At 43.5% G+C, this 21,286-nt stretch overlaps 1 protein-coding gene across 2 annotated transcripts in view; it reads left to right on the top strand.

Moving 5' to 3' along the window:
- CRAMP1 (cramped chromatin regulator homolog 1) overlaps positions 1-10,316 on the top strand; it is a 63,639-nt gene extending 53,323 nt beyond the window's left edge. For both annotated transcript variants that reach the window (XM_040356656.1, XM_040356655.1), the window contains exons 14-21: positions 88-169; positions 1,754-1,861; positions 2,906-3,084; positions 3,216-3,272; positions 5,710-5,938; positions 8,485-8,643; positions 8,730-8,872; positions 9,432-10,316. In XM_040356656.1, coding sequence (XP_040212590.1) covers positions 88-169; positions 1,754-1,861; positions 2,906-3,084; positions 3,216-3,272; positions 5,710-5,938; positions 8,485-8,643; positions 8,730-8,872; positions 9,432-9,599 — 1,125 coding nt within the window. In that variant the 3' untranslated portion in view covers positions 9,600-10,316. The remainder of the gene's footprint in view (positions 1-87; positions 170-1,753; positions 1,862-2,905; positions 3,085-3,215; positions 3,273-5,709; positions 5,939-8,484; positions 8,644-8,729; positions 8,873-9,431) is intronic.
- The last annotated feature ends 10,970 nt before the right edge of the window (positions 10,317-21,286 follow it).

Genomic DNA, 21,286 nt, shown 5'->3' with positions numbered 1-21,286 from the left:
TCAGGTGTCACATTGAAAGATCAGTCCTTCTGAAGCTCTCTGCAGACGTTAACCACTGGACATTAATTCTGACCTTTTCTTCCACAGAGAACTCTCCTCCCACGGCCTTCTGGCAGCTCCTTGCCACACGTCTGCTCCTTCTCAATTCTCTCAAACTCAACAGTAGCAGGTAATTTAAAATGGTGACTAATACTTATTCTGGCAGGAAAATAGAATTTGTTCCAGTTACTAAAATTTTATATAGCAACCCGAAGCTAAACTACAACATCCAAAACTGCTTAAACACTCTATGAATGCAAGTTGGGGGAGCTGGTTCCAAAATGGGGGTTAACACGTTACCCAAAAGGGGCAAAAATAGTATAGTGGTTGATCTTACCACCCCACCAAGAGCATTTAGTAATAAATGCATAAAGAAGAAAATTTAGATTACAGCCATTTCGGACTTGTTCACTCCAGACAGCCACACTGATCACAAGGCTGCTGGCGTGCACTGGCAGAAACCTGGCCACCACAATTTTTATGATTGTTTGTTTTCTCCCCCAAACTTTTATTAACATAGTAAGGTGACATTCCATAAGGTTCTATTCAGACAGCAGCGTTGCAATGTGATGGTTTAAATTACGTGAACTGACACTATAGGAAACACTGGGACTTTGCTGGGCTTGGCTGCACAGCATAGTCACAACACACCTGGGCCCGGATTCAGAAAGAAGATACGACGGCGTATCTCCTGATGCGCCCTCGTATCTATTGATACGCCCTCGTATCTCGGAGTCCGGCCGTCGTATCTATGCACCTGATTCATAGAATCAGGTTACGCATAGATATCCCTAAGATCCGACAGGTGTAAGTGACTTACACCGTCGGATCTTAGGCTGCAATCTCACGCTGGCCGCTAGGTGGCGCTTCCGTTTGTATACGCGAGGAATATGCAAATGAGGAGTTACGCGGATTCAGAAACGAACGACCGCCTGGCGCATTTTTTTTACGTCGTTTGCGTTCGGCTTTTTCCGGCGTATAGTTACCCCTGCTATATGCGGCGTATCCTATGTTAAGTATGGCCGTCGTTCCCGGGTCGAATTTTGAATTTTTTACGTCGTTTGCGTAAGTCGTTCGCGAATACGGATGGACGTAATTTACGTTCACGTCGAAACCAATGACGTCCTAGCGACGTCATTTAGAGCAATGCACGCTGGGAAATTTGACGGACGGCGCATGCATCCGCTAACCTATCTGAATCTAGCCCCTGGTGTGAACAAGCCATTAAAGTGTAAGTATCCTTGCAAACTACCCTGCCTTTCCTAATGACAGCAAGCAGTTTAAAGGTATACCTTTGATGCAGGTACACTGCTTTGTTTGCCTAGGCTTATTCCAGTATTTAAAGGCCTCAGCATTGACATATTACATTGTGTATAGCCTGTGGTCTGTACAGTTAAGCTTGCGCATGCACAAGTCATTGGTAATAATAGCCGTTTTTGGCACATGCACTAGTCAGGGCCACCGACCCCAGGAGATGATCACAGTAAGTCACATAGGTCTGCAGACTACACACACTGAAGGATATTGGGGTAAAGAACTGTAAAAACGGTAGCAGTCTGAGGCAGACCAAGCACTGTCTCTTTACATCAGATGTATAAATGCAGTGTGTGTGTGCTCTGCCATATGACGTAAAGAATATTTACTAGCTATATTTTTGTTCACTTCCATGCCTTCTGGTTTGGTCCAGGAAAGTAATATATAATTTCTCCCACAGGAAGAGGCTCCTTTCGGCCAATCCATTCCACCCTTGGTAAAGCTATCTCCCAGCCAATTGTGCCCAAAGGGTTGACGGCTTCAACTAGCAACAACAATTCCTTATCTAGTAAGTATTTTGGATGATGGTGAATCTCAAGAAATCTGCATACAGATGCAGCAAAGATACAGCATTCACCGCTCTATTATTGTTTCCCAAATTGTGGTTGGCAACATTCCCATATCAGTAATGTTTTAGTACTACCTGAGATCCAAATGTTCTCAGTTTGGAGTGGCGTTTTTCCAGGACACAGGTGCCATCTTGAACTTTGGAAGCTATTTCACCCTTAAAAAAAAAAAAAATTAACCTGCAAGACAAAGGCACAACGAGCTAGTATGCATTGCATACTAGCTCATTATGTATTACTTACCTTAGCTCGAAGCCCCCCGCAGCCATCCTTGACCGCAAACCTCCCCCGCGGACATCTCTCCCGGAGCTTGCTTCCGGGTATCATAGCTCCGGCGCTATGATTGGCCGGAGCCGTGATGACGTCACTCCTGCGCGTGCGGGAGCCGTCTGTAACGCCAGAGCTAACTGAAGCTGCGGCACAACATGCCATTCCTTTAGTGCGCATGTGCCAAACACTTCGGCACATGCAGACACAGGGGGATATCTCCTAAACCGTGCAGGTTTAGGAGATATCCTGGCTAGCTACAGGTAAGCCTTAATATAGGCTTACCTGTAGCATAAAGTAAGAAAATGGGTTTACAACCACTTTAATCTTTACATAACCTCACCTTTCTGTTTCCTTTAGTGTCTAGTGCTGATCCTGTTATTTTCCATGTATACTTGGCCACTCCAACATGTTTCATGGAGCCCATAAACACAGATACTTCTAGTTTTGTAATTTGTTTCCCTTTGCTGTCACGTAGCTGTGATTTACGGAGAGTGAATTGTGCTGATTGACAGCTGCTTGGAATGGAGCATATGGAGCAAAAGTGTTCTCTTACTTGTTTGATCCCTATACATGCCAGGTCTTACCATGTACCCCTGGTTGGTTTGCAGTCTGATATTGGTAAATTGTGCTGTAGCTCATAGTGGGATAGTACAGGATTAATTATGTTTCAGATTGTTAAGCCCTGTAATAAACACAATGTACTTTCCTCTTCTTAGGTGCTATTGACTTGGCTGCTAAAAGTGCTGGTATAATCCCAGGTCCTTCGTTACCAGTTCTTGAAACTGATGGCTTAGTGGGAATCGGCCCCTTGCCCTCAGATGGTTTGACTGGCACGGAGCCTAATGTAGAAGGTACAAGCAGTGACCCTGTATCATCAGTGACTGTGTGTCCTGAGGTGAGTATAACCCTTTTTAAAGTCTTTACTATTTAAACACTTAATTCCCAGTTGTAATGATGCCAAAAAAAAAAAAAAATCTGCACTTTATATGACTGACTTGGCATCTTGCATTATTTATTTTTTCTTAGGTTCCTTTCATTGCTCTTACTACACCCCCAGTGCAAGAGTCAGCCCAGCCATTTCAGGTATGGTTTCTCAATGGTTTTGTACTGCAGAATTGTCATTGAAAGTGACTCTCGCTATTTCTTTTTATATCCAGTCCCAACAGTACCCGTGCATTTGGGGTTGTTGTAAGCTCTTAAATACATCTTCTGTTCTATCATAATAGCAATCAAGTGAAGCAGCGCTATTTATATACACTCATAAATAACAAATAAAGTGCAATCTTCATATGATCAGAATTAACATAATACAAAGTGCGTATGTTTAAAAGGTGCATAAATTCTATCCAATATGCAATAATATATTCAAAAAGTGCATATATTCAAAGTGCAAAAATACAATGATGCGTGATTTGTATTCCAATTGATTTAAAGCGGAGGTTCACCCTAAAAACAATTTTCTAACATTACATTGTGCTTACTCTCGACATTGACAGTACGCTGATGTTTTTTTTTGCCGTACATAACGTTGTATCGCTATTTTCCCTGCCAGCTTCCAGGTAGTGGCTCCCTCGGGAGTGGGCGTTCCTATGCACAGGCTAAGTGATTGACTTGATGACAAAAGCTTCTCCCCGGTGCATAAGGCGTGTCACGAGTTGCCGAAAGAAGCCAAACTGCGAGTCGGCACTATACGGCGCCTGCGCACCGACGTTCGGCTTCTTTCGTCAACTCGTGACGCGCCTTATGCGCCGGGGGGAAGCTTTTGTCATCACGTGAATCACTTAGCCTGTGCATAGGAACGCCCACTCCCGCGGGAACCACTACCCGGAAGCCGGCAGGGGAAATAACGATACAACGGTATGTACGGCAAAAAAAAAAAAAAAACACCAGCCAATCATCAGTCAACGTCGAGAGTGAGCACAATGTAATGTTAGAAAATTGTTTTTAGGGTGAACCTCCGCTTTAAGTGCAAGAAAACGTCATAAATGAATAGTCTCTTCAACTGTGCAAAAGGGGAGGGAAGGAAATGATCCAAGTGCAAAGGAAAAATTAAACGTGATGAAAGCTTGCAGATAACTTTTACAATCCACACCCCATGTGCTCTAGCCTCTCAACTCCAAGATAGACCCCAATGAGTCTAGTCACGCATCTAGATAATCCTTAATGGCAATCTGTGCTTCTTTCCTCTCTGCTGGAGATATCACTGGAAGAGAGTGACAGGAGGTCATGTGACAGCAAATTCAAAATTCACAGTTCACACTGTGATCTGCGAACCGATCTGGGGGTGTCGGTAACTTTGAATTAATACGCACAGCAGTTCACAGGGGGCGGTGTGAACTGCCTGTGAGGGAGATGCTATGTGGGAACCGGCACTGGAATCACTCTGACTCCCGCATCGCAATAGTGTGGCTAAAGTTAATCTATCTTGAGTTCTTAAATAAATGCAAATTGAAAGCACTGAAATGAAAGCCTAGTATAGATGGAGGGGTGGTAGAGCAGTTTTGCCAAAGCTTCCAAATTTGAGAGTGTAGATTGCACCATGAATGATTTGGACAAAACTAAAAGGTTACATGCAGGCACCTTACAGAGCTTCATTTTCACAGTTGATTTTTCTTTGCTCTCATCAAAATCTGAAACAGGTTTACATTAAAGGATAAGTTAACCTTTGTAAAATAAATAACACATCTGCCGAGCAAGAATAGATACATGAGATAAAGGGCGGTTTTAACAGTTGTACAAACAATAGGTAAGAAAACAAAAGCAAAAAATTCCTTGTGAACCAAAGGTTCACACCCCTGTGCTCAACTTGTTGCCTGGGGGCTGAACGCATCCCTTTGGTGCTTACTGTGTTGTCCTTTGGGCCCCTGTAGACAGCCATCTGTGTTTCCTCTGTTGCCTTTCCATCGGCACCTTACTGCAAAGGCTAGTTATGGATTGGGGCGGTTGCCACTTGCTTGCACAGCTTGTTGGCTGGATTTGGTGCAGGGGCACCCTGGATGCCGTTAGCTGTCATTGTGCTCTTGCTGGGCAATGGCAGGAAGAAACCATGAACTACCTAGAGTGTTCAACAGGGCCCTGGTAGTTCATTAAGAACTACAAGCTGAGAGCCGCAATGGCTGTTAGTACTTGTAGTTCTCCCATTCACAGAACTCTGTTAATGGATGGCGTGGCTGGGTGGGCGGAGACCTGCATGGCTTTGTTTTAAAAAAAAAAAAAAAATGCTACAGCGAGTTCAGGGAGAAGATCCCTGTCTGTCACTAGAGGCTGTGGGTCAGGGGGAGGCTGCAGCAGTGGGAACATGGAACATGTTTCACTCTAAATACAGGTGTAACATGTAACATGTTCCCAAATGTGAACTTCTCCTTTAAACTCAGGAGTTCTAGTTGCATTGTAACCTTTTTCACACGTGTTACACTTTTCTATGCTATACAAGTTCCAAAGCATTAAAAAAATGATGGTGAACAAAGTTAACAAAATGAACTGTCAAAAACTTTAATTTATGATCTGACTTCTCTTTCAGCCATCATCCATCTTGTCCATACCTCACATTTCCCAGAGTCCACTAGAGAATGGCCCTGCAGAATCATCCAGTTGCACGCCCAGTAGCTCCTGCCTGTCTCCTCCAAATGTCTCCTCTTTGCTGGATATCTCCCTGCCTGGCCCTCCTGATGATGTCCTCTCACATGGAGAACCTGCGACACACATTAGTGATTCCATCATTGAAATAGCCATAAGCTCTGGACAGTATGGTGAGTTCATAGGTCTGCAATAATTGTACATGAATCGTGTTCTTGGGGTATAGCACAGCTGCTGTATAAAGATGCAAGGGCGCTTTGAATAGATCTTTGCAGCAAACCTAAAATATAACATTATAGGGGTAGTTGTAAACCCATAAGTTTGCTTAGAAATACACAACTTGTGTCTATGGCTAGTGTAAGAATCGCCATACCTGTACAGGTGATTAGTTGATTTTAAAGGGAACCTGTACTTTGCTTATGCATCTTTGGGTGTCCCCTCCAATGCGGAGATACACAGCTTCCTCACACTCCTTATTCTTCTGTTCTTCCAGGTGTGTGTACATTTTATATACATACACACCAATCAGCCATAACTTTGACTACCCGCCTATTATTTTGTGGGTCCTACCTTTACCACCAGAACAGCCCTTACCCATCAAGGCATGGACACCACTAGACCTGTCGGATCAGACTTGTTTTTTCACCACCAGCTCAATTAAGCCTCGTACACACGATCCAATTTTATGGCCATAATTGTCTGACGGACGTGTTGTGTCGGACAATCCGACCGTGTGTATGCTCCTTCAGACAATTATTGGCTGAATTAACGACAACAAAAGTTAGCTGTTTATGCTAAACATCAGCAGAGGTTGCCCAAAGGATGGCAGAAAAGAGATGAAAAAACACGTGGTTTGGTGAATGTTGGCTGAAAATGTTGGGCAATGTGTATGCAGAACAAGTTCATGGCCAACGCCCTTCGGACCAAAATCCACGGAAAAGTCCTCTGGAAGTCCGATCGTGTGTACAAGGCTTTAGATTGAGATATGGAGGATTTGGAGTCCAATTCAACACTTAAAACTCTTTGTTGTGTTCCTCAAACCATTCTTGAGCCATTTTTGCAGTATAGCAGGGCGCATTATGCTGCTTAAAAAGACCACTGCCATTAGGGAATACTGTTTCCATGAAGGGGTTTACTTGGTCAGCAAAAAATGTTTAGGTAGGTGGTGTGTGTAAAAGTAACATCCACATGAATGACAGAACCCAAGGTTTCCCAGCAGAGTGTTACCCAGAGGGTCACACTACCTTTTCTGGCTTTTTCCTGTAGTGCATCCTGGTGCCATCTCTTCCACAGCTAAGTGGCACACATGCACCCAGCCATCCACATGATGCAAAAGAAAATGTGATACACCAGGCAAGGCAAACTTCTTCCATAACTCCTTGGTCCAGCTCTGATGCTCACATGTCCAATGTAGGCGCTTTTGGCTGTAGACACGGGTCAGCATGGGCACCCCCACCGGTATGCCGTTAAGCAGCCCCATACACAACTGCAGTGCCATTTTTTCTGCTTTCAACACATCAGCTGACAACATGATTACTTGCTGCCTAATATATCATTGAGATGACGTAGTAACAAGATGATCAGTTTTATTCACTTAAGCTGTCAGTGGTCATAACGTTTTGGCTGATTGATGTGTGCAGTTGCGGCAGGTGCTGTATATTTTTTTTTGGGGGGGGGGGGGCGACAATACACCCTTTGACATCCCCCTCCACCCGCAGCTCATCCGTTACGTATCCCCCCCCCCCACCAGCCCCGCACTTACTCCATCTAGCAGCTTCAGGTCCTTCCTGCGTCTCCTCCTCCTCCATGTTGGCGGCTTCGTCCTTAGCGGACAATACAATCGCTTTTCCTCTTGGCCAGTCTAGTTATAAGACCTGCTTCCTGTTTGGCCGGGAGGAGAAGCAGGAAGTTGATCGCAAATATGAATTCGCTGTTGTCACACAACTGGATGGGCTCAGGGCACAGTGCTCTGCGACTCAAGCACATCCCTTTTTTTAAGCCAATTAGAGTCTCAGGCACCCTGCATGTAGAGTAGGGGCTGCACGCATGGATTAGGGGGGCGGTGCCCCTAAAGGACAGGCCGCCACTGGGTGTGTGTATGTTTTGTTTTGGAAAGTTTTCTCGCAATATTGTCCTTCTCTTCTTTCTCAGGAAAGAACAGTGTTTGGCCACTCTTGCATTAACATTATCAAAAAATTTTTATATATATATATATATATATATATATATATATATATATATATATATATATATATATATATATATATATATATATATATATATATATATATATATATATATGTGTATGTATATATATATATATATAAACCAAGTTATAAACTATATTTACTGACCCTTTAAATGTCACATTTTAAAAGAAGCTCCTAATTTGCAGCTTGTTGTAGCATTTGTTGTCCACCTCTTCTGAAGATACCTTAAATATATAATTCAGCTAGTTGCCTCCTTGGTTATCTGAAAGATTCTGATATCCCAGTCTATACCAAACTACTTCTTCACCTTTTTATTTTTTTATGCAAAGAAAACTATAGCAATCCAGTGGAAATCCTCTGATCTGCCCTCGTTAACCAGGTCCTACCAATGAATAAAATGACCCATGAGGCCCGTTGCCCAAAAATAATATGATAAGTTATGGACTTAGGGAAAAAATGTTGGTGTAATGTAGTAGCTAGTGTTTCTAATGCAAATTTTATTTTTGAAGGTGAAGCTGTACCCATGTCACCGGCCAAGCTAGGTGAGAACTCGAAGAGTCTTCCTTCCCCGTTGTCCAGTCCTCAGCAGAACTGGATTGCCTCCCCCAGTCACGACCCTCAGTGGTATCCCAATGACTCTACTGACTCCTCACTCAGCAGCCTATTTTGTGAGTACGATTGTTCAGTGCCATGTTGTGGATTTGGCTCTGTATGTCACCATTTACTTACACTTACTCTTTCCCTGCTTTCACAGCAAGCTTCATTTCTCCAGACAAGAGTAAGAAGATGGCTCCAACCGCCACAGGAAATGCCAGCGGCACATCTCTGCTGGGCCCCAGTTTGCTGGATGGAAGTTCTAGAGATTCCTTTGTGTCCCGTTCTTTGTCGGATGTTGAGGTTTGTACTTCGGAAAAGCCTCTTTAAGCTATATAACCACTTGGCGACCGCCCACCCACCCACAATGTACTCTGGACAAGCAGTCGCCATAGGCAAAGTAACGTACCCGTACGCCGCTGCCTACTTCAGGGTATAAAGCGTGTGTAGTGGGAGGAGCCTGTCAGCAAGTCCCATCAAATGATTCATGGCTCGGGACCTGCTGATTGGCTGTGTACATTTGCAGCCCAGAGCTTCTTGTTGAGATTCAACACAGAGCTCTGTACACAAAGCAGGGATAAGAATCTTGGAAACTAGTGAAAGTGTGTGTTTGAGCTTTGGGGTGCACACCCTAATGCAATAAGCTGCGCACACCTATGCGGTGGATACAGCAGGGGCGGGGTGCTGTGTGCCTCTAACCCAGAACAGGTTGATTACTGTACATGCACGTGATCCGACCTGTCCGTGCCGGGCAGCTGCAGTAAATGTACTGTGGGCAGTCACCAAGTAGTTAATGGGCCCCCGACAGTGTCTTTATTATGTGTTCCATTGACTGTTTTTTGACTTGTGCTTCTGTTTGTAGGTTGTCGATTCACATCTGGCCTGCCTGATGAACGAAAACAGTATAGATTACATCTCGCGCTTCAACGACTTGGCCCAAGAGCTTTCTGCTACGGATGCTGTGCGCCGCGAAACTTTGTTTGAAGCTGGGACCACTGGGAATGAACAGCCCATCCGGGACTTATCGTAACATTTTGATCTGTCCTTAGAGTTGAACAATCGGGAGAATTCGGCCTCCATAACAGCAGCTACAATAAAAAGGATAGAATCTCTTGTACCATTCAGGTGTATTGGTCTATATAGGCCTGTACAGCTCCATTGGCTATAGATAATAAGCGTTGTTTTATAATGCAGTATTTACACTTCACGGGACTTAGTCACAGCACGTGACGGCTTTGTTTTGTCATCTGTGATGGCAGTTCAGGATGTACAGTAAGCTGACTGCATAGTAAGCTCTGAAATTGTTTGATTACCATCGTCTCTGTATATGTGACGGTAACCAAACTTCTGCAGTGACGGCGTAATGAAGCCGCTGTGTACATAGGAAGCTGTTTTTTTTTGTTTATTTTCTGGCGACTCCTGTCAGGCCTGTTCTGGATCACCACTCCTGTGGAACACACAAATGGGAGAAATCTCTGCAGAAAATATAAGCCATAATGAACTTCATCCAAAAACAGATGGGCTTCATGCAAAAATATGCAATTTCTTTGTGTCTCGTGTGCTATGGACTTTTTGTTTTCTACTTATCGAAGAAAAAAGTCAAAAGAAAAGAATACACTTCTCGCATTGTACATTGGATTAGAAACCCTCAGTGCTCATGAAAATAACTTTCTCATTCATTGAGAGACACAGGGCATGTTAATCTTTGGGTTATTCTGCCACCTACAGGAGGATTGGACACTGGCGAACAAAGAAAAAATGTAAACCATCCCAGGATAATTCCTGTTACTACCAATATGCTTTAGTTTTTTGCTAGTGTTCTACAGCTTTTGCAGCGGAACGTCTAAATGGGTTTTTGCTAGGCTTCATTCCTTCAAGATTCTTGCCATTTGCTGCTAGAGCTGGATTCTCTTTTTAGCTATACGGCACAGCCTTGACCTGGCCTTTTGGAGTCCCATATCGGTACACTATCCTGGAAGTGATGAGCAGGCACTGGGGTCTGCGTAAGGGGCTTTCCAGACCCTGTTTGGGCAAGAAGTTAGCTGTAGAATGTTTTCCATGTCCTGAGCTGTTGGCATTGCCCTGTCTCTGATGGCTCGCTTTGTGGGTAGGCCAATAAAGCTGCGCACTGGCAGCTGCCATATCTCTTTGGATCTCCTGGGTGCATTTACATTCTTAACCCCTTCCTTTGAACACTGAGTAACTGAGGGCTTATGGGTGGAGTGTTACACACCCGCTTCTCTTCCCTAGCACACAGCATAGAGGAACCTTTCTTCATTGCAAAGAGATTTGTGGACCTTCAATCTGTTCTTTTTCCTTGCCTGCCTGCAGTGGACCACAGTCCTCTCTGTCCCTCAACCCTCACCTGCTACCTGCAACTGTGTCCATAAATACCTCACCCTTGGTCTCATAAGTTGAGGTTACCTTTATTCACTGCCATGAAGGTGCAACATGTCCGATTATAAACACAGGAAGAACAGCCTCATGGTACCTGGTGCCCCAGCTTGCACTCTACTAATAACTCATACAATGCTTGTAGTGTGCCCACTAATGTGGCTGGGATCCTCAGCCTGAAATCATGCCTGCTGCTACTAGAGACTATTCCACCTTCAGTCTTCCTTAGTGTCCATGGCCACCTCATAAGCCTTTTCCAAGAAGGTCTTTACTTGGTCATGCATTATTTATGGCCCAAATCCCCTTGTTATTTGCTGACATTGACAGCAGAGGCCACAAATGCACTTCTGTGCCCTTCCAGGCAGAATCTGTATTGGATCTGGCTGTGATTCTAGTGGCAGCAAAGCCAACAGCCACTGAGAAACTGATTAGAAGTCTGTACAGTCTATACTGGACAAGCTTGCCTCTGGAGTAGCAGTCTTCTGCTATTACTCCCAAACTAATGGCCCGTTCACACGATCCGAATATGGGGCGAAAACTGACGTCCGAGAAAGAATAGTACGATTTTCACATCGTGTGTGTACACTACTTTCGAGAGCCGATCACGACAGTTCATCCGATTTATTATTCGACCGGACACGCACGAAAATTTTCCTTGTACGATTTTCATTTAGTCAGTTTAGTTGTCCGAAAATACAATATAAATACAGTACAACACATGACATCACTTCGGATTTTTTTTTCTGTCGTACAAGAATTTTCATAACTTTAGTAAACTATTCAATGTCTACTTTCGACTATTAAGCGAAAAAAGTTGTATAATCTGTCCTCCGATATTCGGATCGTGTGTACGGGCCATTAGACTGACACTTGTTGATGCAGTAATATTTCAAATTGGTGACTCGGCCTGATGCTTCTACCAGTACTGTTCCTAGTCTGGGGTGCTCCTAGGACCCCCAAGACTTTCCCAGTGCTCCTGCTGTTCCAAGTCTTCCTCTATATAGACTGGAAACCTCCTAACAAGATGTTTGCACCCAACAAATTATTAGTATTTAGTATTATTAGTTATTAGTATTATTAGCCTTATACTTGTTTAAAGAGGATTTTAACAAGTGATATGCCCCCCATTATGGATCTGCCATTGTCCTGCCCTTATAAAATGACCACCATACCATTGGAAGATGCTTCCCTCTTTAGGGGCCCCATCTAGAGCTCTGTTCTAGTTGGCAGGTATTCCTCTTCACTCTGTCCTAGCTTTAAGTGCTTCTTGGGCTCTTTGACATTAGGCTACTCTTTCCAAATTTGTATAGTCTGCTCTGATGCTTTACATTCTGCTGGTTGGATTTTTAGACTTCGGCTAATCTCAACTTCAGTTTTTCAGGTGGCTCTTGGCGCAGAAGGCAGTCTTCAGCGCTGTTTTTTTGCTGGGCCTGTTACCATTTTGTTTTCTGTGTTGCCCACCCCTCAGTTGGAATGCTTTTGGATGCTACAAGTTAACACTTCCTGTGTCCCCTCAATGGATGATAAATGGAATAGTATTTTTGTACTCGCCATAAATTTTTTCATGCACCTGTAACTGAGTCTGCATTGACACATGGTTGAAAAAAAGAATAGTTGGTTTTGGTGAAAAGCATTCGCGTGGGTGTTGCAAAAGGTTTGCATATGTTAAGAGAGATCAAAATGGCTGCCAACTTTGCATATGAAAGAGAGCTGTTGAACACTTAAGCCAGTGTTTCGTCAGGATCGGCAACCTATCGCATTAGGTAATGGAAGTGACGTTCGGTCACCTGCGCATGTGTACAGCCACTACCAGGTTGCCTAATCTGATGGAACATTTGCAGTCAGAAGACAGCGGACATCTTACTACACCCAACTACATCTTTAATTTAACAGTCATTTTGGCAATAAAGTGAGCGTATATACATAAATATAGTATGTTGACATCTGTGATTCTGTTTGCATGTTTAATTTTGAAAGCCTAAAGGTTTAGCGCTGAGCAGTGCAGGGTGTACCAACATGGCCTCTGCCACCTTCCTGCTGCTGGCATCCAGCTTCTTTCAAAATTGAACATCAGATCGATATCACAGATGTTACTATATTATATTTATTTATTTATATACGCAAATTTTATGGCTAAAATGACTCTTAAATTCAAAACGTAGCTAGGTGTACCAAAATGTCCGCTGCCACCTTCTTATGAATGCAGGCTTTCTTTCAGATTTGGCAACCTGGTAGCGGGTGTACGTATGCGCGGATGACCCAACGTCCCTTCCATTGCCTAATCTGATGGGTCGCCAATTCTGATGGAACACCGGCCATAGATGATTCACTTTTAACCATCTGTGGGCAGGCAAGTTGGGTTGAACCAGCATGTCATATTTTCAAATGCGATTATTCCCAGCGGCTATAGCCACTAACAATGATGACAGCTCTCCATGCCCACCCGCCATGCAGAACACATCAGCCCAGTGGGAGAGATTCCCATAAACACAGACTGTTTGATGTGGGAATTGAGCGATTTTCTTTCCTGCATTGCAGGAAATATATCGCATCATCTGTGGGCCTGCCTTAGAGTTCAAATATTTAAAAATTTAGAAACGGAAGGTGATATCACAGGATGGAGATAGTGTAAACTTGCTGCACCCCTCATAGTCACTGTTGCCAGCGATTGCTTGATTGGTAAGATTACATTGTCAGCTCAATGCAAGGTTACCTAAAGTGGTGTTACTTCTACATATATGTAGGTCATGTTGATGTAGCCATGAAATTCTAATGTTTGGAAAGATAATGTGTAGTGTGTTCAGGGTCTTTGGTATTTCGGAGTGATCAGTTCATCTTTTTTTTTTTTTTTATTTGAATGTACCACCGTTATCCACAGCTACTTATTTGCTTGTCTTTCAGGAGGTTTTTTTTTTTTTGTTCTTTATAGATTTGTCACCTATAAAGAATTGAGCTTGGCCTTGTGTTTTACACATAACTGTTAATGGCAAAGTTGACTCAACTCATACAGTTGGAAGTTAATATTCTCTAAAGCTGAACTACAGGCAAACATCTAAATACATGTAAGGGAGTTATTTTACCTGATCAACATGACCCTTTCTCTGGGCCAGAGCATTGCCAAACTCGGACATGAAAAGGTGCTCCAGTTTACCGAAGGGCATCAGACACTATATTTATGGGTGATTAGATTTTGTTCTTAAGGTGACTTTTATGGGGACAATTAATCAGAGTTGCATTAGAGAACACATTGTACTGGAACTTTGTTTGAATATGCTTTGTCCTTGTTATGTACCCTCTTCCAACAAGTGTATTTGTTCTTGATGAAGGTCAAAACTCTTAATGCAGGTTATACCTTGGAACAGGTCACAGTTGGCATGCTTGTTTGTAAAAACTCTTCAAGGGCGTCACTTAACTCACATTTACAATAGCACTTATTTTTTTTATTTATTTATATTTTTTGTCATATGTTTTAGTGGGTACACACACGTTTCCTGGCACATATTAATTTAGAATGATTACTTGGGTTAATCCCCATCTTTTTTTGTGAGAAATTCTCTTTCTAGTGTACATTTGACTTGAAATCGGTTATGATATAATATACTTAATTTTAGTATACAGTAGTACTCAAAAGTGGGCAGTTGCTGAAACACTGTTCACCACAATGTGATATGTTGTGGCCTGTACCCAAAGCACTTGGTAAAGTGTAATGTGAACGGCAAATCGGCACTTTTCATCCTCCGCATACTAACAATGACTTGGCTTGCTCAGCTGATATTCGTGCATTAGAACAGTGGTCATCAACCCTGTCTTCAGTGCCCACTAACAGGCCAGGTTTTATGTATTACCTTGGGGAGATGCAGACTAGAATACTGCAATCACTGAGCAGCAAATGAGATCACCTGTGATGTATTTCAGTTATCTTGCAAACCTGGCCGGTTAGTGGGCCCTGAGGACAGGGTTGATGACCACTGCATTAGAAGACTGGCCATAGATGGCTCACATTTCAGCCAATTCCTACTGAATCAGCTAAATATTGGGCCATGGGTGACCCTGAAAGCACCACCTGACTCTACAAGTTGATTTAAAAATGGGCTGGACTGTCTGGAAAATTAACGGCTGAACAGTAACTGCATCCTTTTTAGATGTAGTCGCTCTTCGGCCAAACATTTTCCACCCATCGCTTCCATATGGTGACTGCATTCTTTCATGTGCAGTCACTGTTTTGGTAGTGCCAGTGTATTTAGGGAGCCTGAGTACGGTAGCCAGCAATGGAGATTCTCCCATCCAGCGTGAAGATTCCTCTATTGGGGAACAGTGCAAATCTCAGATGTACCTCTGATGCAAACACTGAGCCAATGTTGGTGAGCTAGAGTAGGCAGAAGGTTCTTTGTTAATCCTAATGCATTCTATGTTAAGATGAAAAAAAAAAAACTTCTGTGTGCAGCAGCCCCTCTAATACTTGCCTGAGCCATCTCAATCCAGCAATGTTGCACGAGAGACTCGGCTGTTTGGGAAACTCCCTCTTGGTTGGCTGAGACACACAGCAGACGCCTTTTTGCTCCCACTGCTGTCAATCAGACAGTGAGCCACCGAAGAGTGAGAGGGGCCGGGGCCGAGCAATGGCCCCATGTCTGAACGGACACACAGAGCAGTGGCTCGGGTGCCCCCATAGCAAGCTGCTTGCTGTGGGGGAACTTGCCAGGAGGGGAGGGGCCAGGAGCACTGGCGAGGGACCCCAGAAGCGCTGGCGAGGAACCCCAGAAGAGGAGGAATGGGGCTGCTCTGTGCAAACCCACTGCAACAGAGCAGGCAAGTATAACATGTTTGTTATTTAAAAAAATAAAAAAACAAGACTTTAGTATCACTTTAAGTTGGCCAAACACATGGCAACTTTTGGCTGATTTTAACCACTTTTAAACAAGCTGACATGGAAATCCCAAATGATGGAGCATGGAAATTGGTGAATTAAATCAACAACCTGGGATTTTAATAAGCCACAAACCTGGTGAAAAAGTGTGATTGTTTTCTATTAAATTGCCAATTTTTTTGCAGTTTTGAATCAGTTTTGATGCCATTACAATTTTTTCCTTTTTAACTTGCTTTTGGGGGGGGGGAAAACTTTTTTAGCTTGACATTACACGCAGAGGAAATGGGAATGTGTGATCCCTGCTCATTGTGTCATGTTCACTAACGTATATATGGAAGTGAGTAATCAAACTCGTGGATTAGTACATCGGTTCTTGGTGACTACTTGCAAATGTTTTTTTGATTTCAGCTGAATGTAATGTGGTTTGAAATAGTATGAAAGTTGCTGTGTGTTGGGCCAACTTAAGAGGCAGTTCACCTAGCCCTTGGGTTAAGATCGGGGTAAGCTTTGCAGCAAGAGGCCACTTTTATACCGAGGTGTATATTAAAAAAAAAAAAAAAAATATTATACTAAATGGCTATTTTCAAATGAAACGTTTTCCAGAAAGAGACAGGTCCTCTTTTTATGTGGCCTGTTGAAAATGCAAACAGTAATTTTTGCGTGAAATGGGTATTCTTTTTTTAGGCAACGCATTGCCCATGTCCGATGGAATAGTGAAAGTGTAAAAATTTGAATTATCTGACACAATTGTAAAGAGTTGCTGGAAATCAAGTCTTGAACTTGTATTCAGATTTTCATTTAAATGTCCAGATCTTTGTTGTATAAATGAGTTAACCTATATATAAATATATAAAATATTTGTACAGTGTATGTATAAAAAAAATCTCACAACCGTCTTCAACCTCTGGATGATAACGGGTTAAATGCTGTTTGTTTTGTATCATATTGTACATTTAAGTTATTTACTTTATAAAGGCCTTTGTGATGACAGGGGCTCTGTTTTGTGTTGGGGAGGGCTATTTAATAAAACTGGTTGCTATTTAACTCTTCTCTGTTAATTACACGCAAAAAAAGGGAGGGTTTGAACTTCCATTTTGCGGGAGGGAAGGGGGGAGATCCAGTTGAATTTGTAAAACTTGTTATCGTTTTCCTATTGTGCATAAAGAAAAATACTTTACAAATGGTTTTTGGTTGTATTTTTTTTCCCCCCATGTACATATTATTATTATTATTATTATTATTATTATACAGGATTTATATAGCGCCAACAGTTTGCGCAGCGCTTTACAACATCAGGGAAGACAGTACAGTTACAATACAATTCAATACAGGAGGGATCAAAGGGCCCTGCTCGTTAGAGCTTACATACTATGGTTAAAGCTGTTTGACCACTGGAATCTTATCACCATGGGTCATTCTACTTCTCACTGATCTAGTTTTGTTAATTACTAATGTTATTCAGAAAACTGTGTGCTAAAATCATTTTGTCTCCTTATTCAACCTTTTATGTGATCCATGGAAGCCAAATTTCAGGAAGCTCCCACATCTGGACTGCATCTTTTGGTCACATCATTCTGTGTTCTGCAACTTTACTATAGTTGTCTACAATGGGAGGATTTAAAATTCTAGGGTGACCACACTCACGCCTTCTACACATTGCTCCAAATCAGGGACAGTTGGGAGCAATGTCCCTCTGTCCTCCTCATTTGTCCCTCATTTAGGTCTGATCTTATATAGTTGTGTATAAAATGCACTTTTCATCTTTCAAAAAGTATTTCCCAGTGCTAAACATTTCATCCAAATTATAAATTGCTGCACTTATAAATTTCAAAAGCCAAAATAAAGGAATTGTAGTGGTAAAAAAAAGTCCCATTTTAATTACCGTATTTATCTTCGTCTAGTGCGCCCCGGCGTATAGCGCGCACCCCCAACCTGGAAGGGAAATTTCCTAAAAAAAAGTTTGCATGCCCCTCGTCGGTGTCTTGTCCGTCTGCGGCCCTGGTGGTGTCCTCGTCGATTCCCGCGCTGTGTTTGAACGCCGCCGTCGACATATATCGAGCGCAGTACACTCGGCTCCTTTCGCATAAAGGCTAGGAGGTGGCACAGGGCGTGACCGCGAGGTGAGCCGAGCCTGGCCGAGTGCACTCGAGTATACTGCGCTCGGTATATGGCAGCGGCGTTCAAACACAGCGCGGGGATCGGCGTATATCGCGCACCCACGATTTTCCCCTTTTATTTTAGGGGAAAAAAGTGCACGGTATACGCCGATAAATACGGTAACCTTTTTTTGGTTAATTTTCCTTTAAGGGGGTGTGGCACAGGGCGTGTCCCTCATTCTCATCTCAAAATGTTGGGAGGTATGCTTCTACATTTTATGTGAAAGACCAGTCTTATCACCTTAACGCAAAATGCTGCAAAACACTTTCCCTCGCCTTTTTTTTTTTTTTTATGTATAATCTTTATTTTCCTTTTTCAAATTACAAGAAAAAACAGTATGACTTTACAACAAAGCCAAAGCAACCAGGGAGGAAGGGTAGGAGACCAGGGAAAGGACGGGAGGACAAGGTGTCTGGGGGGGTAAGAGGGTGATGAGGGGGGAAGGAAACCCAGGGGGTATGTTTAGCTTAGTCCGAGCATGGACAACCATCTCATGTCTCTGGGGAGGACCACTGTCAGTGATGTACAAACGCCGGGGGGGCAACCCGCCTGACCCGGATATTCGATCCATGTGGGCAGACCTCCCACCAAACTGGAGGAGGGCAGGGTGGCCCTACGTTTGGCTCTAGGGTGGCGGCAATTATGTCTCCCCTACGCATGAGTAACAATAATGATTGGAAGTACCCAGATGGCTAGGAACCTGAGGGCCGTCCAGGTAGCCCAAATAAGGAAACCCCCTGTGTCCCGCAGGTAAAACTGGACGAAACCAATACGCAACCAACAGTGAAAGAGAGGGGGGAGAAGAGAGATAATTAGAGTTGGGTAAAAAACAGAAGAGAAGAAGGAGGGAGGGATAGAAAATGGCATGAAGGCATGTGGAACAGCTCCCACCGGGTTTGCTGGTGTGCTGGGCGCCTCTTTTCTTTTAACATCGGTGGAAAAATCTGCAGATTCCAGAGGGAATTGGATAAAATGCTTACTGATGGCAGGCAGCAGAAACAGTGAGGTCAGAAACTTGTGAAATTAAACTTCAAATCACCAAACTGGAGGTTGGAGTCAGGGATTATTAGAGCGTTGGAAAACAAAATGATATTACAAATTATAATTTCCTTTTTATTAGTACATAAAATAAGCCTTATTCATTAAAATTGAATCAATGTCTACATGATAGATGTGCATGGCATAACGCCTATTGAGCTTAATGGACCAACATGTTTTGCATAATCCAAAGCTTCTTCAGGATCCACACACTCGTACATCTCAAGATATGGATATATTATCTACAATAGAAAAAACAGCGTTATAAAAAAAAGGATGCATTAAAGTGAAAAAATACAAAGGTTTACAACCCCTTTAACATCAGTTGATATAAGATATCTGCCATGGGGGGGTGCGTTCTTTTAAATGAATTGGATGACTGCTTTGCATTATGAAAGGGACAGTAAACTTGAAACTATTTTCAGTGTTGATTGTAATGAACATGACCTACATAAAATAACCCAAAGTCACCCCTTTTCTACTTTCCTCTTCGAAAAGTCGCTATCTCGGGTAACTCCATTCCTCTTGCCGAAGTTTACTGTGCCTGTGGCGGTTTCACCATAGGATCTTAGGCTTGGTTCACACCTATACAGTTTGCTTTTTGATTCATTCCTGCAGTGCCTTTGGCATTTTTGCACACACATTTATTATTTTCTATGTATTATGCTTTTCTTTTGGTCAATTTATTGGGTGGACAAAAACAACAAAGAACGCACTTCATACTTTTTTTTCCAGCTTTTTGTTAGTCTATTGAACCAAAAATGCACCATTGTTGCAATTAAAAAAAAGTAATTGACCCTTTTCAAAAACACAGCGGCTGAAAAAAAAAAGCATAGATGTGAACACATCTAATAGGAAACATTGTTAAATGGACAGTAGTGCGTTTCTACAAAAAGCATTACAATCCATAGGTGTGAACCGAGCCTTATGGTGCAGCTGGCTTCCTGCAGGCTTACAAGTAAATGACTCCTCCATTAGGTTATATGACTATACCACCATGTATGTCATGACCTAGTGCCTCAGTGGAGAAGACTGGAGGTATCTCAGCCAGGATGTGACCAGCTGAGACAAAGATAAGGCGGGTGGGGGACATCTATGGAATCAGCGGCGGTCCGTCCATAGAGGGCGCTGGAGCGCCGCCCCCTCTGGCTCCGCACCGCCACTGAAAATAACATACATTCATGCATTGCATGAATGTATGTTATTGCTGCCAGCTGCCGCTGGTCTATTCGGGTGGCCGGACATTGAGCGCCGACCACCTGAATAACGGCAGCTGGTTGGCTGTGCAGAAGTGCCTATCAGAGCCAGCAGCTCTGATAGGCTTTCCGAGTACAGCCCTCGTCTCCCGGATGTCTTATCCAGGGAACGTACGGGGTGCGTTCCTTGGATAAGACTGACGGCCGTCTCAGCCAATCCGGTTCGCCGATTTTGGTTATCAGTAACCTGATTGGCTGAAGCGTCACCAAGGCGGGAGAAGACATCGAGGGACGTCGAAGCATTAAGGTAAGTGCATTTTACAGGGCACAGTGGCATCAATGGGCACAGTAGTGACAAAGGGGACAGTGGCAACAATTAAAGGGAACAGTGACATGCACAGTGGTAACAATAAGCACAGTGGCATCAATGGGTACAGTAGCGATAATGGGCACAGTGGCGACAATTAAAGGGCACAGTGGTGACAATTGAGGGGCATAGTGGTGACAATTGGCACAGTGGCTGCGTTTGATGGCATGGCACAGTGGTGACAATTGATGGCACAGCGGCTGCGTTTGATGGCATGGCACAGTGACTGCGTTTGATGGCATGGCACAGTGACTGCGTTTGATGGCATGGCACAGTGACTGCGTTTGATGGCATGGCACAGCGACTGCGTTTGATGGCCTGGCACAGCGGCTGCGTTTGGCATGGCACAGTGACTGCGTTTGATGGCATGGCACAGTGGTGCGAATTGATGGCATAGTGACTGCGTTTGATGGCATGGCACAGTGGTGACAATTGATGCCACAGTGGCTGCGTTTGATGGCATGGCACAGTGACTGCGTTTGATGGCATGGCACAGTGACTGCGTTTGATGGCATGGCACAGTGACTGCGTTTGATGGCACAGCGACTGCGTTTGATGGCCTGGCACAGCGGCTGCGTATGGCATGGCACAGTGGTGCGAATTGATGGCATAGTGACTGCGTTTGATGGCATGGCACAGTGGTGACAATTGATGCCACAGTGGCTGCGTTTGATGGCATGGCACAGTGGCTGCAATTT

Source organism: Rana temporaria, chromosome 6 (genome assembly GCF_905171775.1).
Source record: "Rana temporaria chromosome 6, aRanTem1.1, whole genome shotgun sequence".
NCBI lineage: Eukaryota > Metazoa > Chordata > Amphibia > Anura > Ranidae > Rana > Rana temporaria.
The sequence above is the reverse complement of the archived record's forward strand: the minus strand, read 5'-3'. Positions and strand labels throughout refer to the sequence as shown.